This window comes from Mus musculus, chromosome 9, assembly GCF_000001635.26.
Source record: "Mus musculus strain C57BL/6J chromosome 9, GRCm38.p6 C57BL/6J".
NCBI lineage: Eukaryota > Metazoa > Chordata > Mammalia > Rodentia > Muridae > Mus > Mus musculus.
Window position 1 is genome coordinate 58196297 of NC_000075.6, and position 16529 is coordinate 58212825.

At 51.7% G+C, this 16529-nt stretch overlaps 1 protein-coding gene and 1 pseudogene across 17 annotated transcripts; one reads left to right on the forward strand and one right to left on the reverse strand.

Annotated features, from left to right (window-relative positions):
- Positions 1-8023, reverse strand: Islr2 (immunoglobulin superfamily containing leucine-rich repeat 2). Of its 16 annotated transcripts, none has more exons than XM_030244418.1 (4): positions 6280-6368; positions 4984-5076; positions 3976-4165; positions 1-3687 (listed from the first exon to the last, which is right to left on the reverse strand). In XM_030244418.1, exon 4 carries the CDS (start codon positions 3677-3679, stop codon positions 1442-1444), a length of 2238 nt encoding a protein of 745 aa, XP_030100278.1. In that variant the 5' UTR covers positions 3680-3687; positions 3976-4165; positions 4984-5076; positions 6280-6368; the 3' UTR covers positions 1-1441. The 16 variants fall into 16 exon arrangements, with proteins under 16 accessions (XP_030100278.1, NP_001155010.1, XP_006511295.1 ...); NM_001161538.1 differs by lacking the exon at positions 6280-6368 and adding an exon at positions 6137-6238; XM_006511232.4 differs by lacking the exon at positions 6280-6368 and adding an exon at positions 5656-6063 and having other exon boundaries at positions 3976-4147.
- Positions 6601-12512, forward strand: 1600029O15Rik (RIKEN cDNA 1600029O15 gene; annotated as a pseudogene). The gene is made up of 3 exons (NR_033522.1): positions 6601-6748; positions 7114-7354; positions 11093-12512. The product of NR_033522.1 is annotated as an RIKEN cDNA 1600029O15 gene (transcript).
- Positions 12513-16529: the final 4017 nt, after the last annotated feature.

The window sequence follows — 16529 nt, forward strand, 5'->3', positions numbered from 1 at the left end:
TCCTGTTCAAATCGATTATTTTATTGACAGTTTACATACAGAAGCATTTAGAAAAGGACATGGGCTCCGGGGTCAACTCCTCCCCGGGTCACCCACGTTTGTGCTGCACTTCGCCCAGAGCCAGAGCCAGAGCCTTGGTCCAGACGCCTGAAACCCCACCCCCTGACCTTTTCCTAAAAGAACTAAAACCCCACCCGAGTCCCCTCGCCACTCCCGCCCTCTCCCTCCCTCCTTCCTCGTCCACCTGCCCACCCGCTCCCCATCCCCCACCCCCAGCTCCGCTACACTACACCGGCACACTTTACGGACACAGAAGTCTATAGCCCACGCTCGGCGGGGACTACACGCTGAGCAAACTCTATATTCCTGGGGTGAGGGGAGACGTGGGGAACTAGGGTGTCCCTCCCGGGCTTCGCAACCCCCCTGCTGCCTCGGTCAGGCCTGAGGCAGGCCCATTCGTGAGATGCGCCCGGGAGTCACAGCTCCCTGTACCCACCAGCACGTTCCTGCTGGGGTCTGAACCCCATGGAGTAGCAAGAGTCACTGTGGCACGCACCAGCCTCTGGCATCTGCAAGACATTGACGACGAAACTGGCCCGGGAACCAAGGCCGCACCCTGCGAGGAAAAGGGCGCGCAGTTCCGGAGCGCTTGAAATTAGGAGAGAGCCGGAAGCAAAGAGATTCCGACACTCACACCTGACACACTCACACCCAATTTCCCAGAAGGTGGGAAGGGGGTATTAGCACCAGACCCAGAAATGTCGCTGCTTTTTAAAACAACGAAAATAAGAAAATCAGTGCGCTGAGTTGAAAGGCCTACCAGGACCCCAGTTTGGCTCCAACTAGACAGAAATGGGGTGGGGTAGGAATGGGGAGGGGGGACGCGCGGATTTGGATCATTATAGGAAAGGAGCGGTGAGAATAAAAATTAGCGGGCTTCTGGCACATGCATCCTTGAAAAGGCAGAGTGGGATCAAAGTGAGAGTCACAGCGCTCCACGCTGGGGACCTGTCCTGGGGATCCCAGGCAAACGCTGGACCAACCCTATTATTATCACCAAATGTGGTCAACGACTGGCGTGGCGCTCTCCCCTTGTCTCCAAGTTCCACCAGATGGGGTGCGCGATGGGTTTCGTGGATCGCCGTGATGAAATGGAAGGCATAGACGGTTTCTCGCCGCCCATGGGTGGTGTCTTAGAGGAGGTAGGAGCCTGACTCTGTGCTTTGGGTGGGGATGGGGATTCAAGCCCACCAAAAGAATGACCCCTGAATTCGGCCCACTCCTAGAAATCCCTAGTAGTGACCCCTGGGGAGGGCTAAGGAGGCAGAGTAACTGAAGGCTTGGGGGGTAGGGCGGAGTCCCGCGAGGGTGTTAAAGTCCTGCCGTCCCTAGGCTACGAGGTACCCAAGGTGGAGGTGGGCAGGCCAGGCGTGCTGGGGGCTCAGCCCGCTGTCTGCCTGTAGTTGCCGTTTATTTCCTGGGCGATGTTGACTGCTTCCGCTCCCAGGGGCAGCCGATCGCTGTACTCCGAGCCAGCCTCGAACTCCTCTTGGTTGGCCTTGGACTGAGACTCCACCAATGAGCAACCCGCCAGGCTTTCCTCTCTCTGAAGGTCCCCGCTTGGGTCCCCCTGCTCCACATCTTCATCCAGGCCTTCCTCCGGGACCTCCTCTGGCTCCTCACCTCCCGCCTCGCCACGAGCAGGGTAGCTTTTCTCAGACTCAAGGTAGGAAGCACGCGGATCGAAATCGGCCGCGATGCGTTTCTCCATAGGGTCCGGGGCCTGTGGCCTCAGGATTAAACGGTAGGGTTTGCCCGGATGTTTGGCCAGCAGATGGCAGCAGGCGGCACCCAGCAGGGGCACGGTGGCCAGCACCAGGAGAAAAACACTCACGGTCACGATAACCAGCAGGGACGGCAGTTCTTTCTTGGTAGAAAACACCACCTGCACGTGACACGCCTCGCCCGCCAGTGCCAGGCATACGGAGTAGTTGGTGCCAGGCCGCAGGCCGCGAAACCAGTAGGCATTGACCCCCTCTTCCACTCGTGACCACTGAACTGCCGTGCCACCCCCCGCAGGACACAGATAGAGTAGGCGCAGTGGCCGCCTCCCCGGCCGCCGCGCTCCGCTAGCACCATCTGGCCCAGGGCCCCAGCGCGCAGCAAGAGGCGTCAGCTGCACCCGAGCCTCACGCTCTGCTACATCCAGCGCGATGACGCCCAACTCAAAAACGTGCGGCTTGAGATCTGAGCTCTGGTTGAATGCATGGTTAGACACATAGCGAGAGGGGTCCCCATGGCCACAGTGCTTCTCTCCCATCGGATCTGCAGGGATCTGACCTTCCATCTGCTCTCCTTCATCTGTCTCCTCCAGCTCTGCCTCGATTTCCCCAAGCACGCTGACTCGGGCAAGACCTTGGCCTTTGGTTTTGCCTTCAGGCTTGAAGGGCAGGACGCTGTTGCTACGGCCCTTAGTGGTGGCCTTGCGCTCAGAGGTCGGGACCTGCGCATCAGGTTCTTCCCCTGTTCCAGGAGCGTGTTTTGGCGGCCCCGCTGCAGCCACCGTCACCCGTAAGGACGTTGAGTTGGTGCCCAGCTCATTGTGTGCACGACAAGTGTAGATGCCTGCCTCCTTGGCACTCAGAAGGGGCACCAACAGAGAGCCATTTGCGAGGGCCAAGAAGCGCGGGGTGGCTGGAGGCGCTGGCCAAGCAGGTGCTGGAGTTGGGGTTGGCGCTTCAGTCTGCGTAGGCAGGTCCTCATCTCCGTCACCCTCTCCATCCTCCACCTTATCTCCTCCATCTTCTTCCTTGCTGAGAACCGGTGGCACTAAGACTACAGTGCCACCCGGGATCTGAAGTTGCCATTGCAGGCGGGGTGTGGGGTGGCCTTCGGCGACGCAATGTAACATGAAAGCCAAGCCTGCGCGCAGAGGGGTGCCAGGTGCCTCAGGCGGCGGCTCTGCGCTCAGACGCACGCTGGGGGGTGCGCAGGGCAGGGCGGGCAGGCGGTGCACGGGCACGCCCTGCAGCTCAGGGGGCGAGGCGCACGCTATAGAATCGGGCTCCGGTAAGGAGACCCGGGTGCTCGCTGCCCAGGCCTGCAGCCACACGAGACCACAGCTGCAGTGGAAGGGGTTGTGATAGAGTTGCAGGTGAGACAGCGCGCTTAGTGCGTCGAACGTGCCGGGCTCCAGGGTACGCAGCCGGTTGTTGTTGATGCGCAGAGAGCGCAGGTCCGGGAGCGCGCCGAGTGCATCCCGGGGCAGCGATCCCAGACGGTTGTGGTTCATTTTCAGCAGCTGCAGCGCGCTCAAGTTACGAAGGTCGCTCCAAGGGAAGTTGGATATAAGGTTGTGGCTTAGGTCGAGGTTCTTGAGCTGACTCAGCACTGCCAATGCCCCTGACTCTACCGTGCGTACCTCACTGTGAGCCAGCCACAGCGAAGTGACCTGCGTGACGTTGACGAAGGCCCCCCGCCTTAGTACCGTAATCTTGTTGGCAGACAGACTAAGCGTGGTCACGTTGGCTGGCAGTCCTTCTGGGACCTCGCGCAGCTCCTTGTAGGCACAGTCTGCAAACTGGTGGGCGTACTTGTCAACACAGGCGCAAGGCTCGGGACACGCTCTGACCACTCCTAGCAAAGCCCAGGCCAAACACAGGGCTCCAAAGGGCCCCATCGTGACTCCTGCAGAGGGAAGTCAAGGTGAAGGGGGAAATGGTCACTTATGCCACACCTCTCTCCCTCCCCTAACAAACTCTACCTTCTAAACCTATGTAGGCTCCAGACACCTTGGTTACTGAATTGAGACCAGTGAAAGCCTGCATATTCAATGAAGGCTTGCTTTCAGAAACTGTCTTGTTTCTCCAGAGGGCATGAAGTATCCTCCCCCACACCACCCCCAGCTCCCATCTATCCCCTTATCTGGAACTGCCCCCTCCAAAGCTTGTGGTCTGCAATGGGCCCCATACAGACCCTTCTTTCTCTATCTTCATTTAATTCAGTGAAATGGAGATGCAGAAAGATGTTCGTTCATGACTAACTGTCTTCTTCGGAATCCTTTGTCCCACGCATAGCACTCGCACACACTTCCTCACAAGCAACAACAGCGCAAACAAAAACTCAGGCATCTCCCTGCTGCATCCCACTACAAGGCAGCGAGACTCTGTTAGGAGGTTCACAATGAGTTATATAGACACAAAAATACGGGCAACCCAAACATCTACACAATATACCCTGGGGACCTCATTGTTCTCCCAACTCAATGCAGCTTTACCACAGTGTTCTCCACCAGGAAGCAAAGCACTTTCCTGTGTACAGTGAGAAGGGACAGGCACAGGGACACAAGTCCTCATGTGAACCAGCCACACTCAGAGACATAGGTGCCACACTGCCCTACTCTGAGACCGAACCCCTAGCCGATGCAACATGGAGAACTTGTGAGGTGTGGTGTGGGGGATCTAGGCAGCCTCCACCCACTTTGCCTTCTCACCTCCCTGCCCTGGGCTGCAGCTCCCCTCAGGAAGTCACAACTGCTCAACCATGCTTTCCTCTGAGAAGAAAATCCTACCCCCTGACTAGAGCAGGCATGTTGTGGAAACAGTCAATAAAGCTTCCTCTTTGGATTCACAGAGCCCAGGCGAATCCCTCTGCCCACAGGTTTTTAGGGAACAGTCTCTAGCTAATAAGCCTGGAGACAGTCCAAGGTTCTATACTTCCCTCTAGAGCCTTAAGACGCCTGAGTGCATCCCCTGTCTCTAGACATACAAATATATTAACACAGACTCCCTGCCCCAACTTGAGGGTCCTGTCAGTCTTGGAAGACCCTCTCCTACACCCTGTCTCTGAGATTAGCGGGTCCCTTCTTGCTTTTGCTCCTAAAGGAGGCACCTCCCTTCCCTGTTCCTCCCAGACAGCCACCCAACCCTGACTAGGCTGGATCGACCCTGTGGACTGAGGTTGTGGGGCCCTTCCACTGCTTACCTGCTGCTCTCTGACTTGCAGTGTGATGCTGTGGGGCTGCGAGCCGGTCTCCAGACTCAGGTGACAGTCTAAGGGAGCTTCTGGCATCTGTTGCTGTGGCGGTGGGGAGAAAGGGGGAGTGCATTGAAAGAACTCCCCTTGGCCCCAAAGTCCTACTTCAATTTTTTTCTTTCCTTATCTGTTCGCCCTACTTCTCCAGGATTGCAGGTTTGAGAGCGGTCGCGCGCCCCCGTGCTCGGCGGGAACGCGCACAGTCTCCCACCTCGTGCTGCGTTTACATTTGTTAAAGCCATAGAGATCCTCTACTCACCTCAGGCTGAGACCTGTCGGTCTCAAGGGGCTCCATACGCCCATAGCCCAAGGCTCCGCCCTTTCCAGCCCACCGTACCCCTAGCACCCATTTTCTACTTCTCCCCACATTTACACATTCGATGACATTGTCACTATTCCTCCTTATGTCTCCAAACCCCTCCCCAACACACACACACACACACACACACACACACACACATCTTCACATGACTTTCACAGGTTAGAACTACTCGTCAACATGTAATAATCGCGTCAACGCGCTAAGTTCTCCCTACTTTCACACACATTTTCACAAGCACACCTTCACTCAAACACTCACCGTTCTCTTTTGCGCGCACACAAATATCCACGCTCACTCACCCTCACGCGCCCGTCCCGCCAGCGCCCGCGAGCTTCGCTTCTAATTGAATGCGAGCCGTTCTACGCCCCGCAACACGTGAGACAAACCATCTTTGAGGAATTTGGGAGAAAGAAAAGCATAGGACTGGAGGGGCGTGTCTTTGCCTTTAAACACTTTTTTCCCCCCTCTCCAAAGCAAGCAGTGGCGCAGAAAGACCTCCAGTGGGACCTGCTGAACTGCGCTGCCTGGCTCTCCCGGACCCTTTTCCTCCTGCCGCCTGCTAGCCTCCCCCTCCCCGAAGCTTCGTTCAACACGATGCATAATTGATAGTGTTAGCAGAACGCCTCACCCTCTCTGTCATATTTTGCCTGGATCTGGGCAGATACAAATCCTGGTTCCCCTCCACCCCCAATCACCGCCAGACTAATTCGCCAGATTAGTAGGCGCAGCCCTGCAGGGTGCGCGGAGAGGAGACGCCCACCTCCCCAGCCCATCGCAGACCCTGCTCAGCCTCTTGAGCCTGAACTCCACGCTCAGGTCTTTTGTGGCAAAACCAGCGCGTGCACTCCACTGCCCGTGGGCTACCTAGTGCTCACAGTGGAGTGGGTGTCTTCTGAGCTCCTAAAACATTAGGTTGAACTCACCCAAGTGTCTCACTCTGCCCTTGCTTGCTGCGGGCTAACAGGACACCAAGGTTGCCCACTAATAGTGGCTACAGGGACCAGGATAGTTACAAAAACCGTTTGCTCCTCTTGAGTGCTGTGGACTAGGGACTTACAACCCCTGAGCATTTCCTGCACCACCACCCCGCTCCTCAGTATCCTCTCAGCATCTCTAGCAAGCTGGCCATCAACCCCTGCATGCTCGCACCCCCCCCACACACACACACACTGTGAAAGCCTAGGCAGCAGCCACCGCCCTGCCATCTCACACCCTCATGTAACAGCTGGCCTCAGCAGACTCGGGACTCGCTGTTCTCTTTGGCAAACCCTGGACATTTCTTTTAGCGATGAGCAGGAGAATTTCAAGGGATGTCTAGGGATTTGACTAAAATGCATCATCTCACTCCCCCGCCTATGGCATCCCAGGAGACAGAGCTGCTAGCCAGAACTGGTAAGGGGGCATAGATTTTGAGAGATGTGTAGAGAGTCCCCTCCTTCTCTTTCATATACACTGTAATACTGGGGTGCTGGGGTCTCCCAGCCCTCATCAGAGTCAGTCTTCTGTCTTGGTTGGATGGCAGTGTGTTTGGGGCCTCTGCAGAGATCAATACCCCGATTTGAGTGTTAAGCATTTTAATGAGCTAGGGAGGGGGGCGCAGAGAGATGCAGGAAGAACGCTGCATCTAAAGGGACCACCCGGCAGGGTTTCTGAGGCTCCTTTGTAAATTAAATATGAACACACTGGTGTGTGCTCACTTTGGTCCCTCCCTCTTTCCTACTCCTGGCTACGGGCTGATGGGACCCCCACAAACTCAGCCAAGTTCGGAATCTAGAACTTCACACCTGCTCGGGCCTGGAAACCCCACAGACCGAACCAGGAGAGGGTGCTTGAGCGATCCAGGGAAGATGTCTTTGAGAAGGGAGAGGAGATGAGAACTCTGACTCCTCCCTGCCTGGAATCCTGTACGTCTGAGGCCGTCCAGCACAAGGCTCTAACCTGGGACAAGGCCTCAGAGATTTGGAATAGCCGCCCGATACCGACTTCTTTGTCTGCAAAGTAAGAGGAATGTCTGTCGTATTGTTCATGTTCTAGCAACCTTGAGGGGGTGGGGGGTGCCTCGCACCAGAAGAGGGTGTGGCAGCAGAGGGACGTTCTGCTGTTCTTAGTGTTCTGGGATGGAGAATCCTGAGGACTTTCCTGGTGGGGGAGAGAAAGACGCAAGGCGTGGGCGTTCCTCCGCCAGTGAACATCCACTCATCCGATTTTTACTTCTAGTCAGCTCTCTTTTTTTGAGTTTGGAGGGACGCAAGCCTGCAGAGGGATAACTTAGGAGGAGCGAAGGGCCGAGGGCTGGAAGGAAGAATGGGCTCATGAGCTCTCTCGATCGCACGGACGTGCAGGAGTGTCTGGGGTAAGCTCTCCCAACTCTGGCTTTCTTCCCTAAAGAGGTTGAAACCAGGGGACTCCCTGTAGAGAGGGCGGTTCCAGCGTCTACAGAATAGTTTAAGGGCGTGGCGACCACGCTGGCTGGGGTACTGATTCCCGTGGAACCCAGCTTCCCACCCACTCTCCCGAAAAATGCTTCTGTTGCCCGAATTTGCACCAGGGAGAAGACATCCCTTACCCCGTCTTCAACCCTGCAGAACCCAGTGCCGGTCCAGACAAGGCCAGCCGGAGTCGCCGCTAGCAGCGTCCGCAGGGTCTTGGGTAGGAGCTGCAATTCCTGATTCAACCACTGAGCTCTGCTAGAAGACGGCAGGCAGAGCCCTGGCGCCGCCCAGAATTGCCGTCGATTGCTTTTACGGTTAATAATACCTAGGGAAGGAGAGACGGCATAGAAACACTTCCCACCTCCCACCCCTGCCCTACGTCTTTGATCTTAAAGGAACAAGTATTTAATCAGGCGAGTGCAGTAAAGGGGGGGGGGGGGAATGAGCGACAGAAAAGTTGTCAAGCTGGAAAACAGAGGGCTTCCGATTCAGAATCTGTTCAGTTCAGGGACAAGCTTTTTACCAAGCTGCAGTCCTGACTCCAGACAGACGCAGAGACCAAGAGCTAACGCCCCTAGACTTCTTTGTGGATTGACCTCCACAAACTTCAACCTTTGAGGTCCCAGGTTGTCCAAGTGGTGGGATCGCTGAAACCGAAGGCTCCTCGGACTTGCTCCCCGGGCTAGGTCCGCGGAGATCTGGAGTTCAACCCTGGTACCCGCGCTCCCCCTGCTGGATACTGCCTGAACTGTGCAGAAACAAGGCCTTGACCTTGAAGGGATGGCACGAGCAGGCCTGGGCACCAAAGAGCCCTGCCTGTGGCTTTGCAGTGCTGTTGGGAAATGCTATCGCCGGGGCATGCTTGACCAAAATCCTCGAGTTTTCTCTAGGTATACCCAGTCTGTGCCTCCATGAAAACACAATCGGCCCTCCTTACTCTAACAGGTTTGGCCAGTTCGTGGCCCACTGGGTTCCCAGTGCCCAGAATCCAACAGTGCACCATTCTCCTGCGAGTTAATTGGTGTGCATAGTTGCACTGGCAAGAGAACTCCCATCATACCTCCCTGACCCTGACCAGGAGCGCCTTCTCTTGCAGGCCTGTCCCTGCCTCTCCTTACTTTGCCCGAGGCTTCTAAAATGTCTCTGAGCTGACAAAGGAAACTTATTGGCCTTAAGCTGGGCTAGAGTGGGGGAAGAAAACGGAAGGAATGGGTGTTTGACTAAAAGTTTAGGCCAGGTAATGTGTGCATGATTCTGCAGCAACTGCTCTGTCATGCGCCCTTGTATTTTAATGTGGTGCGTGGGTGATCTGATGAACTGGCCAAAGGGTGTAGGAAGAGCTTCCAAGAACAAGATGGCCTGGCATCAGTAGCCTGCTCGGGAGACCTTCCCTCCAGCTGCCCTACATCCAGAAGCTGTGGAACACACTGTCTCACACTTTACAGTGCCTGCAAGTTAACAAGTTCACACACACACACACACACACACACACACACACACACACACACACACACACGGCGGGCAGGAGATTCCAGCAAGCATTTCCACTTTTCTTTCCTAACCTAATTTCTATCAGAAAGGTCACTCCCCAGAGAAGAAACACTCCCTGTTTCTAAGCCATCATTTTTCTTTCCAGCACCAGACTCTATCACACACCAGTTATGAGGCCCTGGCTTAGCCTCTCTACATCTCTAAGAAATAAAGGACAGAGGCTGCAGAGATGGTACAGTGGTTAAGAGCACTGGCTGCTCTTGCAGCAGACCTGAGTTGGACCCCTCCCCAGGCATCAGATGTAGAGGTGGCACACAGATATATCTACCCATGCAGCCATTCCCCCCTCCTGGTGAAATAAAAATAAATAAATCTTTAGAACGAATATGAATGAATTTCCTCATGAGTATTAAACGAGCCAAGACATTGTCAAGCACTCAGTCTATGGTACTTGGTGCTTAGTGAAGCACATTTTCCTCACCAGTTGCTGGATAGAATCAGCCACCATTGTTGTCTTAAAGCCTTGGGTCTAGATGAGATGAACACGCTGGCACGTGTGTTCCTGGTGCTTATGTCCTGCTTATCCCACAGGGAGAAGAGCTTGGCTCTGCCCGTAGACATCTTTCTTCACCACCTGCCCCTTCTGTGAAGAGTCAGAATTACCCGCTATTATCTGTGCAGGTTTTTTGGTTTCATATCCTCAGCAGATTGCGATGCATGTGGCTGTCACCAGCATGCCTGCCTGGGAAGCAACACTTGCCACCACAGCATCGGCAGAAGGTTTTTAATTAAAACTGCATTCTCTTTAAGTATTTATTGAGCTCCGGGACTTTAATTATTTTTCTAGAGAAAAACAAAAGCAAGCCCACATTTTTTGTATGAGAAGACTGTTGATTTCTGAGGAAAACAGCAACCTGTGGCAGGTAGCTGGAGGCAGTGGGGAGGGATTTCTGGAGCGGTTCAAATGAAGCCTGACATTATTAACAAACCCAGGTCTAGCCCACGACCTTCCTTCCAGAGCTTTCATTAAATTAGCTTAACATACTGGCATTGCTGTGAGCATTAGGCGGCTCTTCTGGCGGTAGCTTGTGTACTCTGTCTGGGTGTGCTTTTGTTTTGCCGATTCTCGGGACTTCTTGGAAGGCATGGCACTCTTCATGCATGGTGCCCCACTCCACCAATGCAGGGCTGGCTCCCCAAGGAGAGGGCCCTGAGTGGCCAGCTTCCCCATGGCAAGACTCAATGTGATCAAGAGTAGGGAAAGGTAGGAAGGGTGATGGAGGAGCATGGTCCAGCAATTAGTAACGGCATTTTTCACCGAGCTAGATGACCTGGGCCTCAGGAGCCACACAATGGAAGGACAGGATGAATTCCTGTAAGTTGTCCCCTAACCTCTACATGCACCAGTGATTGGCGTGCACACACACATATACACAAAGATTTAAACATCTTAAAGAATTTAAGGGCTGAAAAGATGGCTCAGAGGTTAAGAGCAGGATCTGAGTTCAATTTCCAGCACCCACATTGGACAGGTCACAACCAACCACATATAATTCCAGCTCCAGGTAGATCCGATGGCTTTGGGTTCTTCAGGGGTATCGTGACTCATATCTTAGAAGATAGATTTTCTGAAAGAGAAATCAGGGGCAGGGTGCTGGGGTGTCATGCAAGATCCATTTGCCAATGGTAAAAGTCCCACCTTAAAGGGGAGAGACCAGTAACCTTGTCATCTTGCAAAGCAGGCTGCAGGGCTGGTGGACTCTGTGCCATATCAGCAGCCCCTGGGCCCTTTCTCTTCTCTTACCCTTCATAGGATAGCTGGCTGTGCTCACTGAGGCTGTTAGAGGATTTCAACAGCAGCACAGACCAGTGCCCACCAGACCAGTGCTCGTTTTCTGAAGCTGTAGGTTGTGACGTCACATGGGGTTGTATAGCTGGATGTGTGAGCTGTGAAGACTCTGGCAACAGTAAAAGACTTCTGAATGAACAATGATCAAAGTTAATTCAAAATAGCACTCTACCAGAAGAGGTGTTTCGAGCAGTGCTTGCCCGTGTTGTAGCTTGCAACATCACTGCCGGCTTGGTTCTGAATACACACCATGAACACTTTGCTCTGTGCAGACCGCCATGACACCCAACAGGAACAAAAGCCCCGAGAAATGCCTTGGTTCACACTGAGGACTGTTTTATGTCGTGAATGGCAGGGGGTTTACTGTCCATACAAAGTTTCCTGCTCTCATAGAAACATAATATTTTAATCAGGGAGACAATGACAATATCTTTCTATAGTCATTTACATCCTATACAGTGTATACATATCAAATTAGTATATCTTTGAATTGTATTGAATTAGGCTGTTTGACTTCCACAATTGCTGTGTAAATTCTTAACTTGAATGGTATTTTTAAAATGATAAGGAGGTACTTCCTCTTCCTGTAAGCAGCCAGAGGTGGCCTGTGAAGATGGCTTGCTACTCTCTTGACCCAGAACCCCCCCCCCAAATCATGCAAATCAAGAGGTTCAAACCTTCCTGTTCACTTCAAGAAGACCCGGAAAACTGCCCAGGCCATCAAGGGTATGCATATCCGCAAAGCCGCCAAGTATCTGAAGGATGTCACTTTAAAGAAGCAATGTGTGCCATTCTGGCGGTATAATGCACCCAGGCCAAAACAGTGGGGCTGGACACAGGGATGGTGGCCAAGAAAGAATGCTGAATCTTTGCTGTACATGCTTAAAAATGCAGAGAGGAATGCTGAACTTAGGGGTTTAGATGTGGATTCTCTAGTCATTGGACACATCCAGGTGAACGAGGCACTTAAGCTGCGCCGACGAACCTACAGAGCTCATGGCCGGATTAACCCATACGTGAGCTCCCCCTGCCACATTGAGATGATCCTCACTGAGAAGGAACAGACCTTTCCAAAGCCAGAAGAGAAGGCTGCACCGAAGAAAAACATATCCCAGAAGAAACTGAGGAAATGGGCTGGAGAGATGGCTCTGTGGGTAAGGGCACTGACTGCTCTTCCAAAGGTCCTGAGTTCAAATCCCAGCAACCACATGGTGGCTCACAACCATCCAAATAATGAGATCTGATGCCCTCTTCTGGTGTGCCTGAAGTCAGCTACAGTGAACTTATGCATAATAATAAATCTTTACAAAAAAGAAAAAGAAACTGAGGAAACAAAAACTCATGGCCTGGGAATAAATTCAGCATAAAATAAATGCAGATAAAGTAAAAAAAAAAAAAAAAGAAAGAAAGAAAGAAAAGGTAAGTAGGGGCTGGAGAGATGGCTCAGCAGTTAAGAGGATGCCCTCTTGTGGTGTGTCTGAAGACAGCTATAGTGTATCATATATGTAAAATAAATAAGTAAATCTTTTAAAAAAAAAGCTAAATGAATTTCAATGAATTTCAGCTTGGTATTAAGACAGCACCTCTAACAAATTAGAAAATGTCCCTGAAAATACTTCTGCCACTAGTATGCGAAGTGAAGTTCTCAGCATTAGTGATTATAAATCAAAATGACAATCAACTCTGACAGATACTGAAGATGTTTTATTATCTGCAGTGTCAAATATTTGGTGAAAATTTAACTTTTTATGTAAAAATAAATAGGCACACACATCTCATCTGCATGAAAGTCAATTTGCTTCCATCTTTAATAATAATTATTGTATATATGAATTGTTTTAAAATAAATTTCTTTCTGGAGCTATCAGGATGATGTTTCGTTTGTACTTCTATCATGACTAGAAAGTTTCAGAAGCCTTGGGCTAGTGGATAGAAGACCAGTTTTCTATCCCAAAACCATGCCTTTCTTTGGATTATACTGGCACACAGAGGTTCAGGATTCCCCATCTCTAAAACAATCCTGACCAAGGAGATGGGGTGGTCAATTTAGAGTAATCTAGTCTTGAGTCAGTCCCAAATTTCTCCACACGCAGGATCCCCTTTCATTAGAGAAGCTGGGGGTTTTCATTTTCAAAGAAAGCTAAGATGGGGTCAGGCTGAATTTGCAGTGTCTGACTACAGCCAGTATGAGCTAGAGTCAGTATTTACATGGAGATGAGGCTGGTCTGTCCTTTCTGTGACCTGCGTCAGGACTTAGTGGTCTCAACTGGGGCAGTGTGCGTAACCCGGTTTGAGGAACTCTCTTTGCTGGGATCCTCTGCTTTCACAGAATTCCTGAAAGGATGAGTCTGTTCTCGGAAAAGCCTGTGCTGGGATCCAAAGCTATTTTGGTAGCAGCAGACGCTGTATATTTATGAGCAGGATATGTTTATGAGCTCAAAGATGTTCCTGCATGACTTTACATCCTGGGCTTGTCACCCATCCATGGTAGAGAACAGAGGCATGACACCATTGGCTGACAAACAAGAGGAAGAAGGCACAGAAGAATGTAGAGAGCTGAGCATGGTGGCGCACGCCTTTAATCCCAGCACTCAGGAGGAAGAGGCAAGTGGATTGATTTCTGAGTTCAAGGCCAGCTTGGTCTACAGAGTGAGTTCCAGAAAAACCAAAAAAAAAAAAAAAAAAAAAAAAAAAAAAAGGAGAAGAAGAAGAATAATCTAGAGGAAGTAGAAAGTTGTGGAGATGTCACTGGGTTTGGAGCCCATGGCTTGCCACTCCTAGCTTCTGCTGCTTCTGGGTTTCCATTGTTCTGTTTGTTTGGCTGACCTTTGTTTCTGTTTGAAGGAGTCTCATGCTGTCCAGGCTGGCTGTAGTGGTTTGAATCAGATGCCTGCCTCACCTCCAAGTCTCAGGCATTTGATTGTTTGGTCCCCAGTTGGTGGCTATTTGGGGGAAAATTAGGAAGTGAGGCCTTCCTGGAGGAAGTATATCATTTGGGGGCTATGCTTTGAGGTTTCAAAGGACTTACACCATTCCCAGGGTCCTCTCTGTTCCCTGCTTGCATTTTAAGGTGTGAACTCTGGGCTTCCACTTATTCCTCTGCCACCTCCAGTCGGCCACCGTGGATCCTGATGGTCAGAATAAACCTTGGACACATGCTAGACCCTGACCAAGGGACTTTCTGGTCCCCTGAAAACTGCTGAAACCCCCCCACCTCCACCCCCATGTTGGAAATTCAGCCATTTTCACCTCACGCCTAGCTCCGTCACCCACTATCACCAGCATCCTGATAGCCAAGGCGAGACAGTTTCTAAAGATAGCTCAGCCTTGTCTGGACACATAGCTCCAGGAAGCAGAGGCTGTGGTTGGGATGGGCATGTGGCCTCTCCATTTAACTTTCCTTTCATAAGGTTTCTCTGTGTAGCCCTGGCTATCCTGGAACTCATTCAGGAAACCAGACTGGCCTCGAACTCATGATCTGCCTGCTTCTCCCTCCTTAAGTGCTGGGATTAAAGACAACACCACCTGGCAAATTTTATACTAAGTTAAGGATGACACTGGATTTCTGATTCCCTCCCTCTGCTTCCTGGAGAGACAGGATTATGCCTATCTAGATATGTGCTGGGGATCAAACCTGGAACTTTGTGCCTGCTAGGCAAACACTACCAAGGGAACTACACTCCCAGTCCCTGGTCACTTACTCTTCTCAGGAGAGATAGAATGTCACAGCTCTGCTCAAAACTGTCATCAGTGGGCCCTAGAGAGGAATTTTTTATTGTATTGTATTGTATTGTATTGTATTGTATTGTATTGCATTGTATTGCTGAGATAGACTGAGATAGTCTCAATGGAGTGCACAGTAACAGGAGAGCAAACTGTACGCCTGTATAGCGGCCCAGCCACTGCCTTAACTTCTCATTGCCCAATTTTCTTATATAAACTCCAAGTGTCCCCTATCCTTTTGGAGGCCCTCCTGTCCCCCCGCCCTCCAGAAGAGTGTCTGTCCTTCACTGTTTTGAAGTAAGCAGTCTCTTCTTAGACGTCAGACTGGTCTCTTCTCTACCTTCTGTCTTTTTTTTTTTATTACGTATTTTCCTCAATTACATTTCCAATGCTATCCCAAAAGTCCCCCATACCCTCCCCCCCCCACTTCCCTACCCACCCATTCCCATTTTTTTGGCCCGGCCGTTCCCCTGTACTGGGGCATATAAAGTTTGTGTGTCCAATGGGACTCTCTTTCCAGTGATGGCCGACTAGGCCATCTTTTGATACATATGCTCTAGAGTCCAGAGCTCCGGGGTACTGGTTAGTTCATAATGTTGTTCCACCTATAGGGTTGCAGATCCCTTTAGCTCCTTGGGTACTTTCTCTAGCTCCTCCATTGGGAGCCCTGTGATCCATCCAATAGCTGACTGTGAGCATCCACTTCTGTGTTTGCTAGGCCCCGGCATAGTCTCACATGAGACAGCTATATCTGGGACCTTTCAGCAAAATCTTGCTAGTGTATGCAATGGTGTCAGCCTTCTGTCTTTTTATGCTACCTCAGAAATCTTACAAGGAAAGTGGACTGGATGCACCCAGGGTCTTTCAAGCACCACGGTTACCAAGACCTGTCTCTGGAGGGTGCTGTAGCCTTAAGAGCAACTGGTTTTCAGATTGAGTTGAACTTCTTAGGCAAGCTGTGATAGCAAGGAGGTTGTCCTGAGCAAGCCCAAAGTCTCTGAAGTCTCTAATCCCTTCCCTCATGCTCTCAGCAGGGCCAGCCTTTCTCTTGACTTCTCCTTGGAGCATGCTTTTTCTCTCAAGGTCGTCAGAACACTTGGACCTGGGGAGCTAATTCCTTCCCCCCAAATACTACACACTGCTCTGTGGACACAGAGTCCACAGGCAGTGGGGGAACCTCTCCTAGAGGTCAGAATCTGATCAGTGATATCCACCAAGGCAGGGGACACAGGGAGGCCTCCTCCTGCTCAGCAGCTCGCTGTCATCTGGATCTTCACGGCACACAGAGGGGCCACAGTACACAGGGGCTCAGAGTTCTTCAACAGTGAATTCCCCGAGGTCTCCCTCTCCTCTATTCCTCAGCCTCAGAGCTCTTTCCTATCCACCGCCCCACCGAAGCTCAGAGCAGTGTACAGCGGAGCACAAGAGTGAGTGGGACAAAAAATCACATTTCCTCTTGGTTCCCATAGGCTCTTGCTGTTTTCGTTATCGTTGGACCTGGTTTTCTAGAAGCACCGTTGATGTTCTGTGTGCAGATGGTTGCTTAAGGGATACTCCAGAAGAAAGCAGTGAAGGGGAAGAGGGGAGAGCAATCGAGGAGGAAGAGGAGGAGGAGGAGGAGGAGAAGGAGGAGGAGGAGGAGGAGGAGGAGGAGGGAGCCAGACCATGGTGTGGTTTC

Coding starts and splice junctions, on each gene's coding strand:
- Islr2 (NM_001161535.1), bottom strand. CDS start 5,107: ATGCACTCCCCCTTTCTCCCCACCGCCACAGCAACAGATGCCAGAAGC. Junction 3,688..4,983: donor TGCAAGTCAGAGAGCAGCAG/GTAAGCAGTGGA, acceptor TTCCCTCTGCAG/GAGTCACGATGGGGCCCTTT.